This window comes from Dermacentor albipictus, chromosome 1, assembly GCF_038994185.2.
Source record: "Dermacentor albipictus isolate Rhodes 1998 colony chromosome 1, USDA_Dalb.pri_finalv2, whole genome shotgun sequence".
NCBI classification, from domain to species: domain Eukaryota; kingdom Metazoa; phylum Arthropoda; class Arachnida; order Ixodida; family Ixodidae; genus Dermacentor; species Dermacentor albipictus.
In genome coordinates this window covers 136,694,923-136,705,508 of record NC_091821.1, presented here as the reverse complement: position 1 = coordinate 136,705,508, position 10,586 = coordinate 136,694,923, and the positions used below count along the sequence as shown (strand labels likewise).

Here is a 10,586-nt window from a genome sequence, read left to right as displayed (position 1 = left end):
CACCAAACGCGCGCAGCGGAAAAGACGCCAGCTCGAGCGGTTGCAATCGCATAGCACTTAACCAGTCAACACACTGTGCATTTCGTTCGCAAGTGAAGATACAGCACACGCTGTTAACTCCAGACACCTTCGACAAATGCTTGTAGAATCGCAACCGGTGCGCAGATATTCTAATGCGCTTTCGCCGCGTCCGCCTTCCTTTTGCCGCCGCCGTCTCCTCCTCGCCATTCCGCACTTCTGAGTCATTTGTATGCCTCCCGTGAGGTAGGGCTCTCGGCATCTCTTCCGCGATCGTCTGGCACTTCTCTTTTTCTCCCTTGGCTTCCTCATCGTGAGACGCTTAGGTTTCAAGCAGCGCGGCTTGCCTGCGTTGACGGAGAGGTTGCGCGGCACGAGTACAAAAATTATAGCATAAACATTTTTAGGAGAAACGATTCACCTCGGCGGTCTCAGGGGCCGCGTCGCTATATCTCGTTCGGAAAGATTCCAACGAAAGGAGGCGAAGGGGGGTGAAGGGCGTATATGAGCGCCGGCCGCAGCATGATTTGAAGTCCGTATATGTTTTCGGCCGTTTCAAAGGGCCAAGCGCTATGCAACCAAAGGGAGAGAGCCTGCTTGCCATTTCATTATGCTGCGATATAGGCCAACGGGTGCTCCGGTCTCCGCCTGCGCACTGCACTGCATACTGAGCGCAATGAATCGTGATAGTTTTAATCACGGCAATGTGCACTTTGCAAAGTACACATTGATACTTCGGAGAACAAATTGTGGTCTTCGTGACACCTTCCCACTGTGGTGTTGGCACTGATAATAATAAATTATGCCGTCTGGCGAGCACAATAAGAAGCAGAAATGAAAGTAAGGTTGGTTGATCGGCGGGTTTAACATCCCAAGGCAACACAAAAGGCTTAAGACACCCGGCGGTGGACAGCTCCGGAATAACTCCTATTATAGCTGGGCTTCTTTAGCGTGCGCCGAAAGCGCGGTAACCACAATTTTTGCATTCTGTCCGCATCGTAATGTTGCCGCCGCAGCGGGGAGTACTGGCAGAGAGCAATAGCTTCCTCGAAGGACTTTGTGTGTGCTTTGGTACAATATCGCATGGACCACCAATATTATTCCGCCTGTTTTGGAGGACGCTTATCTCGAAACCTTATTGTCCGTTGCTGAGATATGCCCCGATAACCCTTACCCCTTGTTGAAAATTGCCTTGAAAAATATGTGGCAGGCATCCTGCGGCACGGCACTCATCATCAGCATCATTATTCATGGTTCTATTAAATGAAGTGACCACACGAGTCCATCAGTTATGAGCGGCCTTTTCTCCTGCATTGGTCCCTAACCCTTCCCGATCTAGTATCTAAGGACGACGGGTTTGTGCGACCACCTGTGACTATTAATGCAATTTCTGTAAAACCACACGCATCAGCGAACTTGCCGCAATTTACTTCTTCCCTTCCCTCCTCTCTCTCCCTGTGATCTTTGCTTTCCCCTTTCCCATTCCCCGGTGTAGGGTAGCCAACCGGACGTTATTCTGGTTAACCTCCCTGACTTCGTCTTTTCTCTTTCCTCCTCCTTCCTGAATACTTCTCGCTGGCATGCATTGGTATAACATGAGAAACGTGAAGAGGCTTGATAAGACACTAAGGACCGCGCTATACGAGCAGTGGAAGGAAAAATGATAGCTGCAACGTTGAGTGACAGGAAGGCGGCAGTGTGGATCGAGTAACAGGTCGAGTTGGGTAGGTCATGTAGTGCACGGAGCCTATAACCAGCCGGCTATCCGAGAAACAAAATGGGTGACAAGTGAAGGGAAGCGTCGTCGAGGAAAGCAGATGATTAAGTGACGTGATGCGATTGGGAAATTCGCAGGCATAGGAATGGAGTCGGCCCATCCAGGACAGGGGTAATTGTAGATCGGAGCAACAGGCCGTGATAGTGATAGTGGTGAGGATGATTGCAAAAACACCGGTAATTAATTTAGCGTACCTAATTACGTAACTGAAATATAAGATTTGTTGGCAAATGACTGCAATGTTAATGCGTTACTACTCAATATCGTTAATGGCGCCTACCGACGCTACTGCTAACCTCAGGAATTCCACTAAGCGGGCACGCTTAGTGGAACCAAGAGGCGGACAGGATAGCTCGAGGGTACACTTATTACCGAGCATCCAACGTAGGCGACCTCGAGGAGACCGAACCTGTACCCCAAGACTATTCGGCGATACTAAATTACTACAAGGGCTGCAGAAAGCGGTATCCACCACCGCACAACTCCCTTAGCAAACAGGACTCTGTCGCGTGGAGGCAGCTACAAACGGGCTCGTACCCGAACCTAAACGTACTCAGCAAAATCTATCCCACACAATACAATGACAAATGCCCCTGGTGCCACGAAACACCCACGCTGTATCACATAACGTGGGCATGCCAGAAAATAGACGTGGTACCCGTTATACCAAACCCGAGTGCGGAGCAATGGGAGGGAGTGCTCTCCAGCGATCGCCAGGTCGACCAAGAAGGTCTGATTCGGCGAGCACAACTGGCAGCAGCATCCAGCGGAGTCCTGGACTAAGGGCAACCGACCGTTGTGCTAGAAGATGGACGATTCCATCTGAAGACTGCAGAAGACCAGCGAATCTAGAGCTGATAAATTTTTTCACACTGTAAACGCAAATGAGCCGAAAAGGGCATATTAAGGGATGTCACCTCCCTTGAGACAACGTGCCTGAAAACCGTGCTCCCTTACAGTGGTGCAGAAATGTTCAGCGTCCTCCATTTCGCTCCCTCGCAAAATGGGGGTGAAAGAAGGAGAAAGAACCTCAATTCTACATCCTTATTAAGAGGGAGTTTCGAAGATAGAGACCTCCCTTTAGCGTAAACGGAGTTCTCTGTTTCTTATTTTATGCGTTATTTTATTTTAGTATACACATGTGTGAGAAGGAGACGAGAAAGGAGAGATATATTGTCCAAGTGGTTGCTTTTCTTTCTCTTAATTCTGCAAATTTATACATTTCCAGAGTGCAAGCCAGCTTATTTAGGGCGATATAAAAGACGATTTGTTCGTCTCGTTGATCACAATGTCCTGTCGCGCTGCCAGAACCACCGGTCGACCTTACGACCTGACTTCGGAAGCGCGACCATGCAAGACTTCGACGGCTTCGGCCGTAGAATGTCGTCGCTTCTGTTTGTTTTCCCATCAACTAAAAGTGATACTGAAGGCAAAGCCCTCGAAGCGCCACTGTCGTCGGCGCCGGTGACGGCACCTGTTTTGCTCTAGCTTCGTAGTTCTGCGCGTGTGTCTATATGCGTTCTTACGAGAGAATTACGGCGGCCGTCGGAGAGTGTTGCGTGTAATATGTGGAACCTCACAAGAATACCTGCCCCCTGCGCAGCACGGCGGTGATCGGCCACCGCGTAGCCATCGCCTTGTGATCTGTGTACTACAATACACTTTTGTGGTTCGCGCGGCCGTGCTCGGGCATTCCCTACTGCGCCACGATATGAAAGCGGCTAGTGAAACCTCGCCCACAGTCCTCACAAAATCGGAGCGCGTACGGTGTGGACTGCTTTGGAAACGGCGCGTTTCGGATTACCGCTTGCCCAGTTGCCTCATGTTTCACGCGGCCTTATATATTCAGCTGCGGTGGTGAGTACGGCGCGGACCCATTGCGTAATGCACATAATGCTCACACCTTTTATGTTGCGGTGTTGAGACCCGTCGGTCCGCTGAAGAAAACTCAAGGAGCTAGTGCCGCACGAAAAAGAGACATTGTTTTGTTTCTTTCAATTTCTCCCGTTTTACGTGCCGGAACCACGATCTGATTACGAGGCACGCCGCATGCAGTTGGGATCGACTTCGGATTAATATTGATCTCCTGGGGTTCTTTACCGTGCACAGCCACGGCAAGCGGGCGTTCTTGCACGCCACCGCATCGAAATGCGGCCGCCGTGGCCAGGATTTGATCCTGCGACCTCGTGCTTAATACTAAGCACAACGCCAAGGACACATAGCAACCACGGCGGGTCAAAGAGTGTTGTATTTTCGTCATGAGGTGTGTTTGATAACCATTCCCTAAGTGTCGATATAGGTTGTGACAGCGATTTGTGCCACAGCAACATTATTTCTAAGGCGGCAAATTACTGTTATGCAGCATGAACAATGCAAACAGCCAGCCTGTTTCTGTGTTAAATGGAGGCATGCAGTGTGTGCACACAATTATGTTCATTTTATCAGTTTTGTGAAATAAGCTTAAAACTGCATGCATGCATTTTCACTGGGAAATCTGTACCAGCACTTTCTTGTACCAAATTGTCTATGCACAGAAGTTTGTGCATTAGAAATAAATTTCAGGCAGTTACAGCATACAATTTCTTTTTCTTAATTAATAAAGGGAAAATTAGACATCCACCCGTTCATAGCAATTGCTACAAAGGAAGCCCATACGGGTTCCTGAAAAGCCTCAGAGTTGAAGAAAATCGTCCTGGTCCGGGACTCGAACCCGGGACCACCGCCTTTCCGGGGCAGCCGCTCTACCATCTGAGCTAACCAGGCGGCTAGCAGATGGCAGGGCGAAGTCGAATTTGTCGACAACACACGAAGCAAAGACAAGTGTTTGACGTAGTAGTTCAGCAGAACTAAAGTCTGCAGAACATGTCTAAAGTGAGCTCCATCATCAGGGCAGCTAGGGCTCCCAAAAACACAAGTGCCAAAAATCTGGAGGCTCTTGGTATTCACAACACATATGAAGAACATGCCACAGCAGTGGTCACGCCTCAGACAGAACGTCTGAATTCGACAAAACAAGGAAAGGCCCTATTGCAAAAGGTGGCCCTGAGAGCGCAGTATGGCTGGGAAAAAACAGTTTCGCTACCCAGACAAACAAGAGAGAAAATTCTAGTTTCACCAATCCCAAAGAATATGAGCACGGAACACCACCAAAGCAGGAAAGCGCAATCAAAGGCTTTACTAAAGAAGTATGAAAGAAATCCAGACATATACTACACAAATGCGTGTAAAGTGGCAGCAGACAAATTCACAATAGTGGCCTTCAATCGGTTCACAGTGATAACAACCTCCATTCGTAACCCTTCAGCCTGTACCATGGATGCAGCAGCCATAGCACTGGCCTTTCGAGGTGCAGACAGACAGACAGACAAAGAACTTTAATGACAAGGTCCTGAGAAGCTTTGCCCTAGGGCAGAGCTGCGGGCTGCTCTCACGTGGGGACTGTTAGGCCGAGCCTAACGGCCGCATCGTGGGCTCTCTGGACAGCCTAAGTTTGACGTGCATATTCTGAACGTTAAGAGACGGGAAGATAGCGGTATGGATTAGAGAGAAAACGAGGACAGCCGATATTCTAATTGTCATTAAGTAAAATAAGTGGAGCTGGGCAGGCCATGTAGTGGGTAGCCTAAGTTTGATGTGCATATTCTGAGCTCTGGATGGCAGAGCTCCCAAAAGAAACCATCTGCATTGGCTATGGTGTACCTCTAAGGCAGCATGCTGTTCGTTAATGACGGGTACCGTCCCACGCAAAACTCACAGAATTGCACCAGGTGGTAATTTGGTGCCCGGCGCATTCTGGACTCGAGGGAAATGAGAGGGCAGACCGACTGCTCGGGCAATAAGCATCCAAGCACTAGTCGGTCCTTTCAAGGAACCCCCCATTGACCCACGTGACACCTTCGAAAACCAGGCAAAAGAGAGACAAAAATACAGGCGTCCGCACCCCAACCTTATGGGAGAACAGGCCAGGGATTAGTGCTGTGTACAGACTAACACATATCTACGCCTACAAATACTCAGTAAGATACACTCTGCATTCTATGAAAGTATGTGTTCTTGGTGCGGGGAGCTGCCAACTCTTGCCCACGTAACATGAATGTATAAACTACAGTCTCCAAATTCCAATTCGCCCCTTACGACGCAAGTGCCAAGTAACAGACAATGGAATGTTTGGCTTGCTAGTGAAGATGCAGAGAGCCAGAGAGCTCTTCTTGATCAAGCCCAGCAAACCACAGAGACCAGTGGAGCCCTGGACTGAGGGACGCACCGACCGCCCAAACGACTAAAAGAAATAAAGTTTATACTACTACTATTTGCCCTTAGTGCTATCAGCCATCAAGTTTACGTGCAATTACATATGAGCCACATGTCACTTGATTCACTCAGTTTCCATCCAGAAAATGCACTCTTTGTTGGAGGGCATGCATGATTGATTGTGCATTATGCTAATAGTCATTGATTGTAATATCATGCTGGCACATTTGATTCTGGAACTGTAATAAATTTCCAGACATTTTATTGCTTTGTCATAATTTTTGCACCTCGTTAGACACAATCTACTAAACACACAAAAAACTCCCTTCAACCTCGTAAAATTCCCAAAAGGTGCATAATAAACTCCCGACCTACCTGTAAAAGCTCTAATAAAGAGCTAAAATGCACTCCCAAAACATCTGTTTAAAACTCCCTTAATAAAACAGCTCCCTAAAGCTGTAAAAATTAACTCCCAAACATTCTCTTATATATTCCCATAAAAAGCAAAAATTCAACTCTCAAAATTAACCATAATTGCTCCCTTAAGCAAAGCTCCCAAAATATGGGAACAGTTGCTCCCATGTTTACACCTAAGCACTCCTACAAGGAGGCAAAATAATTTCCCAAAGGTCTCCTTCAACACTCCCTTAAGAAGCCAAACGTTTCCGAAAATGTACGTAAGGACTCCCATCGTTTCTCCTATAAATTCCCATAAGCAGCAAAATAAAATACCCATGTCAACTTGTAAAAGCTCCCAAAGCTCCTCATAAAAAGTTCCATAGTGCTGGTGTCCAAAAGAGGAATGAAAAACTCCCAACGTTCCCCATAAAGACTCCTGCAACCGCTCAGGGGTTGGTGTTTAAAGGAGAATTCAAAAACTCCCATAATTCCCCATAAAACCACCAAACACAAGGAGGTGAAAAAAAACTCCGTTCGAAGGGAGGATCTTGTCCTCCCTTAAGGGCTTGAGTTATGCAACGAGGCCAAAACTCCCTAAAAGGGTCAAACCTGTTTACAGTGCACTCGCTCACTCACTCACTCACTCACTCACTCACTCACTCACTCACTCACTCACTCACTCACTCACTCACTCACTCACTCACTCACTCACTCACTCACTCACTCACTCACTCACTCACTCACCCACTCACTCACGAGAACTGGCGCAGTCACCGCTTTTGGTTGATAACATCATCAAAACGGCTTCGAACTAACACGCATCTTTGTTTCCTGATCAAGTCACAAATTAAGTGTGCGGTACGCCACGCCGATTCTACCGCTTGAATTTTTTGTTTTCGTCTAATTTGAGCAAGTGCACCGCCTTTGGTTTGCGTTCGGCAAGCGCGTGAGGGCAGCCTCGTGCTGAGATAATTGCGTATTGTGCTTTGCTTCTCTACTGCACGCGAAGCTTTTTCTTCCCATTTTCAACACATTTGCAGCTCCCGCTCGTCTGAGGTTTCTTTTTCGTCGTCGTTGCCGAGGGAAGTCAATTTGATGCGCAATGTAACTTTCCGCTAAGGCAGGGTTGGTTATTCAAGAATTATCGCGTAAATTATTCGCAGTAAAAAGAACCTTCGGCCTTCAGCAGTAAATCACTACTTCTGTTGCATTCTGAAAGCAAGCTGGCAAGCTAAGGGCCAAACATCTAAGTAGATATAATTCTTTTAGACACAACATCGGAACAGAATAACGTTCACCATCAGCTTCAGAAACTTCAACATCGAAAATGACCACCAAAAGCCCACAGAATTCCACAACCCTATAGGCGTTAATTTCGTAATACTTGCAGAAGAAATTAGAGCAGTTATAGAAGCATGTGGTGCTCGCAAGTATAGCAAAGAAGAAGAAGAGGGCTTCGACGTGAAGAACACTTGGTCATGGCTGACATTCGGATCAGTTTCACGGCCGGTTTCTCGGAGCTAAGCTGTGGGCGCGGAGCCAACGTTGGAATGGAAGCAGCAGCCACCCGGTGGCCGTTTGGTAAGTAGTCAGGCAACAGATGCGCCTCCATTACCGTCACAATTTCTGGTGTCTCTTGCTGGGATGCTGTGCAGATGGCTGCTCTGACAATGGCCACTATAATGGCGCAGGTTGGGGCGCCGTGGGATTTGCCTGGCGCGAGGTGCTTCCCAACGCAAGTGCCTTGGAGGCTGGAGCGGTCTGCTTGCGTGAGGCAACCCCACAGAAGGGGGAGCTCCCTACCATCTACGGGGACGTCGGCCATAGGGAGCGTGGCACATCAGCGAGAAGCACCACCAGCCGAACATACGAGAGCAACCAAGAAGGCCATATGAGCCGGGACTGTCCCACTGCTCACTGTGGAGGACGACGAGGATGCTTCAGGTGTGGCGAGGAAGGCCACATGAGTAGGGATTGAATGCAGACACGTAGGCGCGCCACGCCCAGGTGTGGGCCACTACACTTCGTGTGTGGCGAAATTAGGAGTTTTGTTTGTATTTTGTGGATTTTTAGATCGTTTCATATAAAGAAATTTTAAAATTTCAAGTTTTTTGGTGATTAAGATTATAAATATATTATTCCACCTTCTACTAACTTGTATTCCTTTTGCGCATAAACCTTCGTAGTTTTATCATTCTCGTGTGTAGATGTGCGGTGCATATAATACTTCGCATCGTTCCATGCGACATCAAATGGGTATTTTACATTGCACGACACGCAATCAGAACAAATTAAAGTACTTCGGATCCAAGAAGAAATATTATGCGTGTCAAGCGTCAGAGCCCACAAATGCGGAGTTACAAGAAAGGGTGTGTGTTGTTCGCTGAATTATTGCGCGTTAACAATGGGGCATCGGGCGTCAAGACCAACGCAAAAAAGTAGAAAAATGTGACATCACTTTTTGTTGTCAATGGCACGATATAGGTCAGCGATTAACGCAGTATAATTAATATATCCTGGAAATCGACGCGATTTGGCTTTCCACTAGGCAGTGCATGGTAACTGCATACTCATTCTGATGAACGGTTGAGTGGAGATCATCTGTTCAACAAATCAACATTGCTTTCTTTTAATTAAGACGTATATTTATTGACACTGTTTGTCGCCTTAGTCATGCTTTAATCAAAGCCCCGACCACCCTCCTTGTGGATGTCGCTGAGAGTTGTTTCTAGACCGCTCTCTTCGCGACCCATGTGAATCTATTTTGAATGTCGCGATCGCCAGAAGCAAATGATGGCTCGCGGTGTAAGCTGCGCTTGCTTGCGAAAACCCTGTCCTGCACTTTTTTCCGAGACGCACTGAGGAATAGATACAACTTATACGTAATAAATAAGCACCAGACCTAAGAAAATTCATTACGAAACCAATTTTGTTATAATGAACTAAACATTGCAGTCTTCTAATTAAAATATGTCTCTTTTTACGGTGTTTGTTTTAGCCCGAGTCATCCTTTAAGCAAAGCACTAACCACCCTCTTGGTTGATGTCGATGACAATTGGTTCTGGATCGGTTTTTTTCGCGAGCCACATGAATAAATTTGAATGTTGCGATTGTCAAAATCCAATTATGGCTCGTGGCGGAAGCTGGGCTTTATTGTAAGCACCCTGTCCCGCAGTCTGCAAATGATGATGATGACGATGCTGATGATGATGACCTTGACTTTGGCGCATACCCACTCAGGGGGATTGGCCAAGAGTCGGACAGACTTTACTTATGCGTTCAGGTAATGGATTTAACGATCTATAATTTTGTTGCATGAATTCAAGCGAGGAAAGTTCAAAACCATTCAGTAGACAAATAGCGCTTGGTTCGCAGAGGCAGGGGTCAGCCGCTTCGTTGCCTTTTCATATGTGCGCGTTTGCGCTCTGAATTTTGACGTTGGCTTGCGTGAAGGTAAATGTGCAGCAGAAGTGCAGGATGAAATTCGCACTAAAGATTTCCCTAATTTTTATTGCGAATTTTTGCAGCTGGGCCCCTAATTTACAAGGTAGAAGCTGTAGCTCCACGCATTCTGCAATGTAACAAGTGTTGGCGATTTGGCCACTGCGTTAGAGGCTGCAGATCTGCACCCCGCTGCCGTGCTTGTAGAGACAGCCACAGTTTTATGGTATCTTCGACTGGTCGCCTGTACGCCCCGAAGCAGAGTCGGGTAGATGGGGCGTTTCCCGAGCTCAAAGGTAGAGGACAAGCGCGCAAGCCGAACGTGCGACTTGCTCTCGGAGGAGGAAATTGCCGATAAGAAACCACGTGACTACTGCCAACGTCCGATGATTCGCCTATCCAAAGCTTCCGGCGCTGCCCGAAAAACCGGCGGACGTGCCGGCGGGATGAGCGTTCGTCGAGACGCCAGCATGCAGTGGCCTAGGTTGCCAAGGTTACGGTGGGCCGTCGCCAACAGCAGCGACGCGGCGCTGCGATGACGTTTCAATCTCGATGACTGCTCCGACGACAGGGCTCGGAGCGCCTCAGAGCGCTCCAAGATGGAGGAGAGCAATCGAGAAGAACCAGCCGAACGCAGGGCGCGTACCATCTTTCAACCAGCCGAAGACAACGCCGCTCGCGAGAGCGCTCCAGAGCGCTC

The 10,586-nt window shown here is 47.9% G+C and overlaps 1 protein-coding gene across 1 annotated transcript; it reads left to right on the top strand.

The window, feature by feature from the left end:
• Positions 1–7,923: 7,923 nt before the first annotated feature.
• On the top strand, positions 7,924–8,423 carry LOC135911764 (uncharacterized). The gene is made up of 2 exons (XM_070537342.1): positions 7,924–8,026; positions 8,101–8,423. The coding sequence occupies exons 1-2, from the start codon at positions 7,924–7,926 to the stop codon at positions 8,421–8,423; spliced, it is 426 nt and encodes a 141-aa protein (XP_070393443.1).
• The last annotated feature ends 2,163 nt before the right edge of the window (positions 8,424–10,586 follow it).

Bases quoted from the DNA above. Each gene is read 5' to 3' on its own strand.
- LOC135911764 (XM_070537342.1), top strand. From the start codon at position 7,924: ATGGCTGACATTCGGATCAGTTTCACGGCCGGTTTCTCGGAGCTAAGC. The intron at 8,027-8,100 runs GTAAGTAGTCAG...GATGCTGTGCAG, and splicing joins AGCCACCCGGTGGCCGTTTG to ATGGCTGCTCTGACAATGGC.